Raw genomic sequence first — 14738 nt, 5'->3', positions numbered from 1 at the left:
TGTCTGCGCTGTCCTTAACTCTTGAGTAGGATTTTGCCCTTATCCAATATCCCCAAAATCTAGATATTTAAGCACAGAAGACAGTTTATGGATCCTATGGCAAAAATAAATAACCTTTCCTCCTAAGAAGAATAAAAATATTTCTCAATATTTATGGACCATGTTTCTCTTCTCGACGTGCACAAAACATTTCAAATCCAAAATGTTTTGTACAACTTGGTTCAACACCCACTAACTAAAATTTTAGTTAGAAGAAAAATCAACACTTACCCATCCATTTCAGCAAGGAGTTGGTTTATAGTCTGCTTTGAGTAGGGATGCATTGGAGATTCAACTCGTTTGCCACCAACCGAATCCAACTCATCAATGAATATAACACTAGGTGCATTTGCTTTTGCTTCCTCTAAGAAAGAAAGTAACATGTCAAATTCTTAAGCATCTGTCTCCATTGGTTTCCAGTGCAAAAGTCAACAGTTTGTTCTGACTATCATTATGCATTTTCTTTATTCACAAAAGCTATGCTCTGAATAAACCCCACAAATGGAGGGTTTTTTTCCACTTACATTTTCATTTACAATGGAGACACTGCAAATAGTCTGAAAGATAATACATTTGAATTTTTTGTGATGTTCACTAATTTTTAATGTAGTTAACAAAATATATATATATATGTTACTCATTTACTAATAAGGAACTGATGCTATTTACTAATAAGATGTTGAGGCATTGATGCTATTTTCACTAAAGTGATTCAAGGGAAAACCCGCAACTTACTGAATAGATTTCTAATACGGCTGGCTCCTACTCCAACAAACATCTCATCAAACTCAGACCCAGAAGCGTAATAGAAGGGAACATCAGCTTCTCCTGCCACAGCCCTGGCAAGCAGAGTTTTGCCAGTACCAGGTGGACCTACCAACAGAACACCTAGAAAGATAAGAATGAAAAGAATATCAAGCTAAAATCTACAGACTGTATTATTGTCAATATTGGTCCTAAGTTCTGTAATTTTTTAATAAGCAATTTTATTACTCAGTAACTAAGTACAGGTAGTCCCTGCTTACTGACCATTCATTCAGCAACTGTTTGTAGTTACAACATTGCTGAAAAAATAACTTTTTGGCCCATTTATGACCCTCAGTTACATGATCGCCATTTCACTCAGTACACGTTGTTCTGTGCCTGACCATTTTTTTTCCTTTTTGTTCCACCTTTAGACGATTTCTGAAGGCAATCTTGCCTTTGCCTGACCCTTTCGTCCCCCTTCCAAGATTTAAAACCAACTTGATAATTTGGTGATAATAATGTGAATAAATTATTTGAATGTACATTAGTTAATGTCACTGCGTTTTTTGCATTTGTCAGCTGGGCTCCCATTCTGAGACTTACGGTAGACTGTCTGACTCTTATCACTAAGCTACTGTGCATGTCCACATTCTTTCTTCCACATTCTTTCACTTTCTTCAAACTTTCTATGTTCGCCTGCCAAGAGGTAAGGCAGGAACGCTGCTAAGATGTAATTAATAGCTAGTAAGACTTTTTTTACTTCTTTATAATAAAATGTGTTTTATTAGAATATATCTCGGGTTTTATTTTCTTTAAAAGTATACTCCAAGGAAAAGCCACCATCCGTCTCTAATTAAGGTGCAATTACCCCAAAGCGGAATGGGATTAATTGCCATCCTGACAAGTGGTTAGCAGAGGTCAATTTGGATTGATTTATGGTTTTTTCCTTGCTTGTTACTTTGATGATAAGCGTCTAGGCTAATTAGACAGATGATTAATTTAGCGACTGTGGAACGCTAATTTAATTACTGCAACAATGCCAAAAAAGAAGAAAAAAGGGAAAATGAAAATGAAACTCAGAGCATTCTCCACAAACGATTTGTTTTTCTCCGACGAAGAAGAAGTAGAAAGGAGGCTTTCAAATTTCCAGCCCCTTGCTTCAGCCACCCCACTAGGAGAAGGAGCCGTGGGAGGAGTAGAAGAAACGGACGAAATGCTGTTACAGAGGCTTCAGGAGGAAGATGACAGAAAAGCTGCTTTTGAAGGCAACATGCTGCAATTGAAGTCAGTGATGTCTCCTTCTGAATATGCATGCTCTCAAACAGTCCTCCCAGAACCTTTTGAATTTGAAACGCTTGGTGCAAGGCCAAAGTTTACACAAACCACTGAGCATTTTTCCTCCACATACAGAGAGAAATAATTTATTATTCTCCTCGAAGCTCCAAGCTCAGCCTAGATGAACAAGCTATAAAAAACTATCATGACCATATAAATTTTTTTGAACATGAGCTATCCCAGGCAAAAATGGCTTTATCTATGCTCGAGGCAGATAAGAGAGAGTCTCGTATTTTTAAAATTCCTGAAAATGCCATCTTGGCTCCTTCTTCGAAGCCAAAGCCACACCCCCAGGAGGGTCTTGTGTCAGGCCAATCAGAACAGAGAGCTGTGTACACGTCACAATTGTCACATGACGTTTTCTCTCAAATTACACACCATGCCACGAAGGCGGAAAAATTATCTGAGCTGCCCGAAACTAAAGTTGCAGCACCATCTGCTGGCAAAAGTAATTTACTAGAGAAAGCTGAAATGCATCGCAGTTTGCAAGAATAATTTCAAGTATTACATCGGACTTTATCAAACATGTCCCTAATTCACTCAGATATTCAGACTGCAATGCCACAAGTGTCTCCACAGGCTCAATCTTCAGCATCCCCCGGTGGTGCTGGTGTCCTTTTAGATGGAGCACAACAACGCTTAATGCAGCAAAGGCAAATGACTGCGTTTCCAGCAGGCCATGTTAATATTGCAGCTCAAATGCAACAGCTCCAACTCAAGCACAAGTGGCAGCTGGAGCACAGCAAATTCCTATACAGCAGGCACATTTTCAAGTGCATGCACAAATGCCTCTAGCCGTGCAACCAGGACCAGCTCCCGGTCCACCTCCAGCGGCACAACCAGGACCATTTGTTGGTCCACAACAAGCACAGCAAATACCACAGGTATTTTTACAAGCACAGCCAGCATACCAAATGCATGTTCCTCAACAGGCCTTTTCTGTTGCTCCACTAGGTGGTGAGTCGAAATTAAAGATGTCAGGACAGAATTATAAGGCCTGGGTCAGTGAGATTGGATTGTTACTTCGTAGAGAAGGTACTCACTGTATGGTTTTTAATCCTCCTGCCCAGCCATGGACTCCTGCAATAAGAGACTTAGAGACTAAAGCTTGCACAACATTATTGATGTCCATGGATACTGAACTGCAGGTTACTTTTCCGCCTGATGCAACAGCCCAACAAATTTGGGTCCAATTGGAAAATTGCTACAGGCCTGTTTCAATTGAATCTTCATGTTTGCTCATGTCTGAGTTCCATGGTTCGAGATTGAAACCTGGTGAACAAATTTGAGGACATTTAACCAAACTGAAAGGAATCAGAAGAGAATTGAGAGAAAGAGGCTATCTTATTGATGATATTCAAATGATCAGCATTATTAACTCATTTAATTATAAATGGAAAGATGCCATTACCTATTGCTCAACGCACAGTGGATCATATATGCAGACTTTTAATTGAAGAAGAAGCACTCATGTTAGCTACTCCACATTTGAGAGGACCACCTGCATCAAGAGCTCCAGCGAGGCGTCCCTTCTGAGGAAGAGCCTACGTTCCAAGGATGCCAAGATGCTACATCTGTAATCGTGTGGGACATGCCACCCGGGATTGTCCCCAACGAGTTCCAGCTCCCGTCTCGTACCAGCCCAGAGGAACAGATTCCAGAGGAGGCAGAGGCAGAGGCAGAAGACAAGGTCGTCGTGGTCCCAGGCGTGATCCACAAGCTCCACTCGCCACATTGGTGTTAACCAACGATCCACAACCTCATCCAGAGTACGACAGATGACTCCTGTGGACTTTGGACAATGGTGCAGAGTTGTATGTTACTTACAGAAAGGAACTTTTCACAGAGATGCACGAGCCTGAACCTGAACTACATGAACTTTATTCTTTTTCCAATCATCCTTGTCAGGTCAAAGGAAAAGGAATTGTTTATGTTGAAGAGCTCGATGCATTCATTCCTGATGTTTATTATATACCAATAGCAAATAGTAATTTGCTTAGTCAAAGTCACTTGTCTAGAGTTTTAAAGTTCCAGGTTCACCACCTTGAAAAAGAAAGTTACATAGTTAAAAATGGAGATATTGTTGCTGAAACCATGTTAATTGGTGGTGTTTATTACTTAAGGCCAAAACCTAAATCGCAAGCACAGGCAAGTATACAAACTCCAAAAGAGGAGAGCACAGGCCCAGAGATGTTCCAGAGAGAAATTCTATTGCTACTCCAAAGGCTCCTAAAGCCAACAAAAAGAAAATTAGGAAACAGGTTGCTCAGAGCAAGCCTGAGGTTCCTCATAAAACTGTTAATGTTGAGAATTCATTAATTGGTAAACCTTTGCATTCCAGGTGTATCCATAAGTGGCATAGAAGATTGGGGCATGCCAGTTTCTGTGTTCTTAGGAAGATGCCGGAGTTCGCAAAAGGTTTGGCTCTAAAGGGGTATAAGGTGTTTTTGGATTGTGCTGTCTGCAAGAAAGCCAAATCCAAAGCAGCGGTCATTCCCAAATGTGCTACACGCCTGTCAACACGCATTTTTGATTTGGTTCACACTGACATAGTTGGTCCTTTTAAGCCAACACTTGGTGGTAAAAAATATTTTCTAACAATTGTTGATAATTACTGTAGATATGGATATGTATATCCTAGGAAAGAAAAATCTGAGACTTTTCAGATCTTTAAAGATTTTGCTGCTCTTGTTTCTACCCAACACCAAGTTCGCATCGCCAGAATCCAGAGTGATCGTGGTGCTGAATTCATGTCTCAGAGTTTCCAAGGATTGGATGCATAAGAATGGAATTCTTCATCAAACGTTGGCCCCTTACACGCCAGCTCATAACGAAGTCGCAGAAAGACGACAAGGAGTACTGCAAATCATGATGCATTGTCTCCTAGAAGACGCCAACCTTGGTATGCCATACTGGGGTGAAGCTATCAAATATGCAAATTACATTGTCAACCGTACTTGGAGCAGTGTAATAAATCAGACTCCTTTCTTCATGTTGTACGGATACAAGCCCGATCTCAAAAACCTTCATATTTTTGGTTCATACGGTATGGTGAACATTCCCTTAGCTCAAAGAAGGAAAGGAGGTCCAGCAGCAAAGAGACTGAGATTTATGGGCATTGATGATAACTCAAAATGGAGCAAATTTATTGACTCTAAACATGTAATTGTGATTTCCCAATCTGCTAATTTTGAGGAAGATGTTGACTGGTCCAGGATTCATTTCAATGATCCTGGAGTTTATTTTCCTAGAGATCATACTGTTGATGCCTTACAGTCTGATGATTGAGATCCACAGGCAAATGTTTCATCCACTAGTTCTTCTCAACTTGATGTTCTGTCTTCGCAAGCCGCGGATGCTGACGCTAGTGACGAATGTGAGGACGAGGACGAAGCAGAAGAAGAATGGACTGTTGTTCCAAGACGTTCCAAGAGGGTCACAAAGGGAATCCCTCCACAGCGATATTCGTGGCAACTGACAAAAACACCCTTGCCTTTGATTGAACAGACCTGGGCTGTATAGCCAGATCTGTAGGAGATGTTTCTCTCAGGCCGACTGAGTCTAAACTGGGCATGAAAGGGGCGGAGCAAGGGGAGTGGTCAAAAATTATGACTCAGCCAGCATCAGATCCGACTGATACAACCCTCATCTGGACAATGTCACACCCTCATCAAGGAAATTTAAAGTGTTTACACCTGCAAAACCTCCAGCAAACAAAAGGGCACTCGATGGGTCTACAGAATCAAAAAGAAGCCAAATGGTGAGTCACTGTACAAGGCCAGACTTGTAGCTCAGGGTTTCTCTCAACGTTATCCTGAGAACTACACAAATACCTACTCACCGACAGTCCGGACTGAGAGTGTAAAAATTGCATTAGCAACAGCTACTATTCTTGGTTTAGAAGCTTTCCAGTTCGATGTTGACACGGCTTATCTACATGCTAACCTAGATGAAGAAATCTATGTGAGAGATCCTCCTGGGTTCTGACAGCAAGAAGGGGATACCTGGTTTCTAAACAAAAGTCTTTATGGCCTGAAACAGTCTGGTTTAATGTGATACTTATGTCTTACTGACAAACTAAATTCAATGGGCTTTATTAAGTCCGAAACTGATGAGTGAATGTTCACAAAAAGATCTAACAATACATATGAGATAGTTCTTGTTTATGTTGATGATATTGTTTATATTGGTCCAAATAAGCAGATGAGTGAGATTTTTGCCAAAGCTTTGCAGAGATATTTTACATTGAAATCTTTAGGTCATGTTAGCACTTATTTAGGTGTTCAGATTGATAAAAGACAGAAGGGGTTTAGTCTTTCACAAGAGGATAAAATTGAACAAATTTTGCATCATTGTAACATGAAGGATGCTAACACAACAAAGACACCCATGCAAACAGATTTTCATAACTTGACACATGAACCAAGTCCTGAGTTTGAGGATCAAACACTTTATCGTTCAGTTATTGGGTCACTGTTGTACATTAGTAGTTGGATCAGACCCGACACTGCACTTAGTGTTAATCTCTTGTCTTGACACGTAGGTAAGGCAAAACAGTTTCATTGGACATGTGTTAAGAAATTATTGAGATACTAAAACACTCTAAACATCTGAAGCTATTGTTAGAACCAACACATACTGATTATGCAGAATTACGTTGTTATGCAGATTCTGATTGGGCGAGTGATAAGAAATCACGTAAAAGTACTTCAGGTTATATGATGTTCTTAAATGGATGTCCTGTTTACTGGCAAGTGCGTAAACAGAATTTTGTTTCTTGTTCATCTACCGAAGCTGAATATGCTTGTGTTTCAGATGCATGTAATTCTCTAACATAGTTTGATGCTCTGGTCACAGATATCTGGACACGTCCGATCCGACCGATTACCGTGATGGAAGACAATGAATCGGTGGTTTATATTTCTGAATCACATTTCACAGGCTCTAGGTCCAGACACATTGACATCCATTATCAAAACATAAAACAATTAATGAAAAAAGGTTTTGTTAAATTGCAATATGTATCTACACATGATCAAATTGCTGATATGCTCAACAAACCGCTTCCAGCAGCTCAACACGAGTATCTGCATAAGAAGATGTGCCTTATCTGATGATGTACCTGACGTCCGCTCAACTGACAAAGAAGGGGATTGTCACTGCTCCATTCTGAAACTTACAGTAGACTGTCTGACTCTTATCACTAAGCTACTGCACATGTCCACATTCTTTCTTCCACATTCTTTCACTTTCTTCAAACTTTCGTTCGCCTGCCAAGAGGTAAGGCAGGAATGCTGCCAAGATGTAATTAATAGCTAGTAAGACTTTTTTTACTTCTTTATAATAAAATGTGTTTTATTAGAATGTATCTCGGGTTTTATTTTCTTTAAAAGTATACTCCAAGGAAAAGCCACCATCCATCTCTAATTAAGGTGCAATTACCCCAAAGCGGAATGGGATTAATTGCCATCCTGACAGTTAAGTTGTATCTGGTTTACAAAAATCATACAAGATTAGACTGCACTGCAATAGTAAGAAAAGGTACATACTTACATTAAGAAAAGGTTCACACTTACCTTTAGGGAGTTTACCTCCTAGAACGGTAAATTTCTGGGGATTTTTCAGAAATTCTACAATCTCCTGCAACTCTTGCTTAGCTTCATCTACCTGAATGCAATTAAGAAAATACTATTGTAGACTATCATAATTTCATACTAATATGCTTCTGACATGTTAATTATATAGCTGTCCTATATAAAGTTACTTTTGAAGGTATTTCCTTTAATGAAACTGTTAAATGGAATTTGACTTCATTATGTCATTTCAGACATTAAGCATATTTTTGTATTATTAAAGATGGTATGTTTCTGGGCAAAATAAGAACAGAATGGATTATTTTAAAAAAATAATAATTCCCCACTGGATACTATCAGTATGCTAGGGCAGGGACAGAATGTATCTGCCCTCAGTTTGGAAGGGATTGCCACTCTCAAATTGGCCTTTTTAGTCACACTAGATACTGTTTTAGGACCTCTTTCCAGAGCACGATACCATAATCTCTTGAGACTGAAGGATGCCAATGATGACTATCAGTATAATGGCAGTATCTGTGGCCCACGAGAGCAAATTTGGTAAAAATATTTACTAGTATTAAAAATATTTTGAAAAACAATTACTCATGTACACTTGATAAAAAGGGAAATTAAATTGTTATATAGCTTTTTGCAACACAATGCTGAAACAAAGTCAAACCCTGTGAGTTTATATTAATGAATAAATAATTTTAAAAAGTAGCAACTTCCTCTGATTATATGTCCTTTTAAAAAAAAATCATTAATGATTCAAGTTAAACAGTGGATTCTGTTATAAAAGAAGGTAACTGTAGAATACATCTGGGCAACACTATGGTATGCCAATCTGAAGCAATTCTTAGAAAAAAAATATTCTGCCAGATGCTTAGCAGCACGGGAAAGAGAATGTACTGGCAAGTATTAATAGTAAAAAAATTCAAACAGGTCACAACTCTGACAGCCCAACTATCAAATGTTCATCTTAAGTACAGCAAAATTGGACCAGATCCTGCCATTTTAGATCTATTATATCTTTTTAAAATATAAGTTTTTTTTTAAATTCATCCACAATATAATTCATTCACTTCACTTTTCTTGTCCCAGTAACATGTTTTATGCGAACTGACGTCTGCCCTTTTAGATTTATCAGAGTATTTAAGTTTTATTTGATTGCTTCAATTTTATCACATAATCAGAAGACATTCAATTCTTTGAAGTTACCCCTTTCACATGTTCAAAGGTGATATTTTTCATTTGAATAGGATCCACTGCTGCATCAAGTCCAGAACTTGCTCGGAAACGAACTGCAAGCAAAATAATTTATGTAATCAAATAAATGTTGTCATTTACTTTATTTTTGTACAATATATTGTTATTGCTATTTGTTCTTGCATTGGTATTTAAAGCTACTTAGCTATCCAGAGAGAGGTGGCCATTTAAATCACAATCTAAATAAATATATAACCAAGAAATTTTCATCTGTAACAATATTCTTGTATGATCTGGGCAGCTATATAAATTTATTTAATAAATAAATAATAAAGTACCATAATAATGCAGAATTACCTGATATCCTTTAAAAACTATACTTTCCCTTCACTCTTACAAAGGATCCAAAAGTGACTATTATATACATATATATCAATATCTCCAGCTTTGGCAATGCTTTTGTCTCAGTATTTACACAAACCATTAGCAGCTGTTTACTCAATTATACGTTTTTCCAATCATATCAAATGTTGGACTCATATCATCCAGGTATCTGATTTCTACAATAAGAACATCTTCAAATTTTCTTTAATTAAAATACTGATCAAAGACTTTCCAAAGATTCAAGAAGATACAAAATATGTCATTAAGATTCTGATATTGTTCAATATGTAAGTACTGAAATGGTTGATGCTAGAGTGAATAGATACTGGAATACAAAGGAGACATTACTATGGTATTAAACTTGCTGGGATTATTTATCTGATCTGAAGAAAATGCAAGCTGTGTTCTATGTAATCTATTCAAAAATACTTCAAACAGATGAATATAAAACAAAGATAGAGACTTCTGGGGTGACATCATGGTGGTGCGGTACAGGAGAACGGGGCTCCGTTCTTTCTGTCCAAATTTTTGTGTCTGGAGGCCTGTAGAATTAGCCCCTGGAGGGGTCAGCATTATAGAGGGGATACTCTGGGGGTGAGGGAGAGAAGAGCAATCCCCTGTTGCAGCAGGAGGAACTCCTTGAATCCGGTGTGGAAGAGACCAGCTGTTATGGTCGGGTTCGGAAGTGTGATGGCCTGATCGAATGGTGGAGGAAGCAAAGAGTGGGAAACAGCGAGAAGTATTGATGGAGAGTGACAAGACAGAGTGAGATACCGGGTTGCTTCTCTAAATTGGAGAAACCTACAAGCTGATAGACAAGTGAGTCTCCAAGGTGGGAAAAATTGGTGGCCCTATCTCCAAATCAAGACAAGATATAAAAAAGTTTTAGAACAGTAAGGCATCTATGAAAAACAACTGGAATTGGATAAAATATTGCTAGGGACAGGGGGGAAATGATTACCAAAGCATATAACCTCTTCCTAAGATTTAAAATGAAGAAGAAACTGTGAAGGAGACAATGATAAGCTGGGCTAGAAATTTTGGATATAGTATTGAATTAGACGGGTGAAATGTTCCCGGTTCGGACCAGATCGCCCGGTAGCGATGGCAGCAGGTGGTTCAGAGAACCGGTAGCAAAAATCCCTGCCCCCCGCCATGCCCAGCTGAGCCGGGCAATTATCAGAGGCTTTTTAAAAAAAAAATTAAAAGCATTTTTTCTACAACCTCTTCAGCCAAAAAAATTCTTTTAAAAGTTAAAAAAAAAGCCTCTGATGATCGCGTGGCTCAGCTGGGATCGTCAGAGGCTTTTAAAAGCCTCTTTGGCTGAAGAGGTTGTAGAAAAAATGGTTTTAAAAGTAAAGTAAAAAGAAAAAGAAAAATAGTTGGCCACACCCATCCAGTCACATTACCCCCCACCACCAAGCCATGCCCACAGAACCAGTAATAACAAATTTTACATCTCACCACTGGAATTAGACTATTGGCACAAATTATGGGAGAAAAAGTATAAACTAACGATGTCAGTAGCCTATAAGGAAAACCTCTACAAAATGTTTTATCGTTGGCATTTACCCCCAGCAAGATTGGCCAAAATGTTTCCAAACATTTGGGTGTCCTCCTAGACTCACAGCTAAGATTAGAGCAACATCTGACAGCTGTGGCTAGGGGGACCTTTGCACAGGTTCGCCTGGTGCACCAATTGCAACCCTACTTGGATCGGGAGGCTCTCCTCACGGTCACTCATGCCTTGTCACCTCACGGTTAGATTATTGCAATGGGATTACATGAGATTACCCTTGAAAAGTGTTTGGAGACTACAATTAGTCCAGAACGCAGCCGCGCGAGCTGTCATGGGTGCACCGCGGTACACCCACATTACCCCAATTCTCCACGAGCTGCACTGGCTCCCTATTGGTCTCCGGTCACAATTCAAAGTGTTGATTATTACCTTTAAAGCCCTACATGGCTCAGGGCCAGGGTATCTTCGAGACCGCCTTCTACTGCATAGGTCCCAGCAACCGGTAAGATCCCACAGAGTTGGTCTCCTCCAGGTCCCGTCAGCTAAACAATGTCGGCTGGCGGGCCCACAGGGGAGGGCCTTCTCTGTGGCTGCCCCAGCTCTCTGAAACCAGTTACCTCCTGAGGTCCGGACCATCCCCACCTTATTGGCCTTCCGAAAAGCGGTGAAGACCTGGCTTTTCCAGCAGGCCTGGGGCCATTGATCTCACTCTTGCAATCCAGCGAGATCCGGCCATGAATGGTGTGAATGAGTTTTAATGTTTTTAATTTTTAAATGTTTTCTATAATGATTTTGAATGCATTGTGAGCCGCCCTGAGTCTTCGGAGAGAGGCGGCATACAAATTGAATTAATAAATAATAAATAAATAAATAAACCGTTCACCCGAATGCTGGCAATGTAGTTATAAACAGGGAACTTTCTACCATATGTAGTGGACCTGCCCCAAAGCCAGAAAGTATTGGCATAAAATAAAGGAATAGTTGGAAGAAATTACCGAACAAAAGATTGAACTGAAGCCAGAACTGTTTTTATTGGGCATTTTAGATGGAAAAGTGGGTAAAAAATTTCAATATGTAATATTACATATATTAACTGCAGCCAGAATAATTTTTGCTCAAAATTGGAAACAGACTAATACTTCTTCAGAGGCAATGATAATAAGGTACTTGAGTGTGCAGAGATGGATAGGTTGATTATGGAATTGAAAGGGAGAGAAGAATCAGAATACTATTAATTTGGAGTATATGGTATACAATGGCTAGAGAATAGGAGTTAAATTATTATGTAAGTATTATATAATATTGATGACAATGTGATTATTTTGTATTTGTGTATAAATATTATAATTCAAACAACTGTATAATATAGGATAGTGAACTATGGAAATAGAACCTATGTAAATATGAATGTTATGGATGATATTGATACTGATATGGAAATGCTGTAATGAGTGAAAAATTGTGTTTTGTTTTTTAATGTTGAAAATGCTTAATAAAAATTCAACAAAACAAAACAAAACAAAGATACTATTATAAAAGTAATCTCTTTCTCTTACCTCCATTATATTTCAGGCAACTTTTTCCTCTACTTAAAATATACTCTAACAATCAGACACAGAATAACCTGGTTTTTAAATTTAAGTATAGTGTAAGATAATAAAATACTAAATAATAAATTAAAAATTTAGTAGAATAAAAAGTTAACAAACCAGCATCAGAAAAGGAACCTTTAGGTAAGAACTGGCTTTTTAACACAGTATAAATCCCAAACAACACTGCTAGAAAGACAAATAATCGGGTTCGTCTTAAGGAATCTGAAAGGGAAAAAAAGAATATTTGTTTAGTCAGTTGATTATGGCGTACATATTAACTAAATTAATTTGTGCATCTGACTAAACTGAAATAAGCACAACATAAAATATCATAAACAGCAATTTAAAATAAAAAGTCGAGACTCCTTACAGATTCTCTGACAACAGAAAAACCAAATATACATATTACACCTCTTGGCCTCGGACTGAAAAACCAGATCTTTAAGGCTTCCAGAATATTCCCAGGATCAGGGTCATCTGAAATTTAGGATGGGGAGTCTTTCAAGTGGCTGGCATTGTAACAGAGAAGGCATGCCCCCTGGGTCCTTCAAGTGACATTGTTTCATACCTTCCAATGCTTTTCAAGGAAAGCCCCCCTCCCATACATTACACTGCAATAATCCAACTGGATAATATGCCATCAGTGACTATAGGAAGAGTCTCTCAGTGTAGGAATGGGACAACTGATGCACAAGATGGTGCAGTATAAAATACCTGGCTATAGTTGCCATCCACTCCTTGAGCAGTAACCATGAGTCTAGACCAGGGTTCTGCAATCTTCAACACTCAGAGCCATTTGGACCAGTTTCCCATACAAAAAGAAAACACCAGGAGCCAATAATTTAACAAATGGTGATTGGGTGGGCGTGACCAACTCGACGTCACTCCCATCCAGTCAGTAGATACCCCACCCCCAGCAACACCTACCCAGCTGGTTATTAGGGCAGAGAACTGGTTAAATTATTTGCCCTGCCCAGCTCTGCCTCATCCCTCCCCTTCCAGCCACCTCTTGCCACACCCGGCCTTGGGTGTGTTGTTCACCTCCCTCCCTCCCTCCCTCCGTCACTGTCTTTTTCTTTCTTTCTCTTTCTCTGTCCCTCTGCGTCAGTCTGTCTTTCCATCTTTTTCTTTGTCTTTTTCTTTCTTTCTTTTTCTTTCTCTCCCTTTCTTTTTCTGTCTCTCTCTCTCTCTTTCTTCCCCTCCCTCATTCCCCACCCCCACATCCAGGGAATAACTGTAAAGAAATTCGGCCACGTTCTCTGTCTCTGGAAAGATACAAAAATAAACTTTGCATTGCAAAAGGAGTGACTGTCAGGCTGTTACATCACAGCGCCACGAAGTCGCCACCTTAGATCACTGCACACACTTCAGAGAAGCATCATCCCAAGCAGCAGCCCACTCACATAGGCATGCATACACTGCAGTCCAAGGTGGCCAGAAAATATAGCCCCTGGGCACCCCCAAAGATGCTTGGCAAAGTATGGGACGACACCTCCCCATCACTAAGGCAGCATCCATAGAATCCTTACAAAACTGGGCAAAGGTGGAGAGGGGAGCAGATGGAGCCGAATTGGTCTCTCTCTTTCTCTGTGTCTCTCTCTCGCTGCCCGACTGCAGCAGGAAATGGCGGGTGGCTACTTCCGGCCTTTGTGTGTGCTGGACGTGCGACCTGCTCTTCACTGAGATACTGGTCCACCCCGCGGCCAACACCGCTGTTGGGGCAGGGTAGCATTGTGGCTCTGCATCGTAATGGGTTCCAGGAAGAGAAGAGGACCCCATCTCCCCCATTGGGAAGCACGCTTTCACTGTCTTGCACAAGGTGCTGTGAGAGCAGTAGGCAGGCCATGGAGGCAGGAGCAGCAGCGCCATTGGGAGCCGCAGCAGAGGGCTGAAAGAGCTGCATGTGGCTCAAGAGCTGCGGGTTGTCGACACCTGGTCTAGACTGACCCTCAGATTGCACAACTCAGTCTGGGGAATGGTATCCTCACTATGTTAACAATGTTTTTTTTTCCCAACCAGACTCGCAAAGCTTCCAGGCACTGGAAAAAAAACAATAACTTGGGTGTCCCAAAGGTGCTTTTTTCAGGAGGCAATTGGACTTTGTTTTTCCTTTTGAAGATGTTTAGCTTCTCATCCAAGAAGCTTCTTCAGCCTCTGACAGGATAGTGGGGAATGGAAGGATTTATATTCCTTGCAGACAGCTGGTAATCTGCATCCTTTTATAGTTATTGAAGCACTTGGAGGTTTATCTGTGTCCTCAGGGTCACTTGAGTAGTGCTCCTGGTTCCTGTAGTCTACAATTTTTCTCTGGAAATCCATTCCTACTCCTACTCCCACACCATT

General features: G+C 39.9%; 1 protein-coding gene across 3 annotated transcripts in view; it reads right to left on the bottom strand.

The window, feature by feature from the left end:
- Positions 1 to 14738, bottom strand: part of YME1L1 (YME1 like 1 ATPase) — a 47621-nt gene that overhangs the window by 17175 nt on the left and 15708 nt on the right. For all 3 annotated transcript variants that reach the window (XM_034402082.3, XM_034402084.3, XM_034402083.3), the window contains exons 7-11: positions 12513 to 12617; positions 8913 to 8995; positions 7698 to 7788; positions 775 to 927; positions 271 to 403 (exon numbers count right to left, since the gene is read on the bottom strand). In XM_034402082.3, the coding sequence (XP_034257973.2) occupies positions 271 to 403; positions 775 to 927; positions 7698 to 7788; positions 8913 to 8995; positions 12513 to 12617 (565 nt within the window). The remainder of the gene's footprint in view (positions 1 to 270; positions 404 to 774; positions 928 to 7697; positions 7789 to 8912; positions 8996 to 12512; positions 12618 to 14738) is intronic.

The sequence above is a fragment of the Pantherophis guttatus genome, chromosome 4 (assembly GCF_059756535.1).
Source record: "Pantherophis guttatus breed Tessera chromosome 4, ASM5975653v1, whole genome shotgun sequence".
Taxonomy (NCBI): domain Eukaryota; kingdom Metazoa; phylum Chordata; class Lepidosauria; order Squamata; family Colubridae; genus Pantherophis; species Pantherophis guttatus.
Note: the sequence above shows the minus strand (reverse complement) of the source record. Positions and strands in the feature narration are given on the sequence as shown.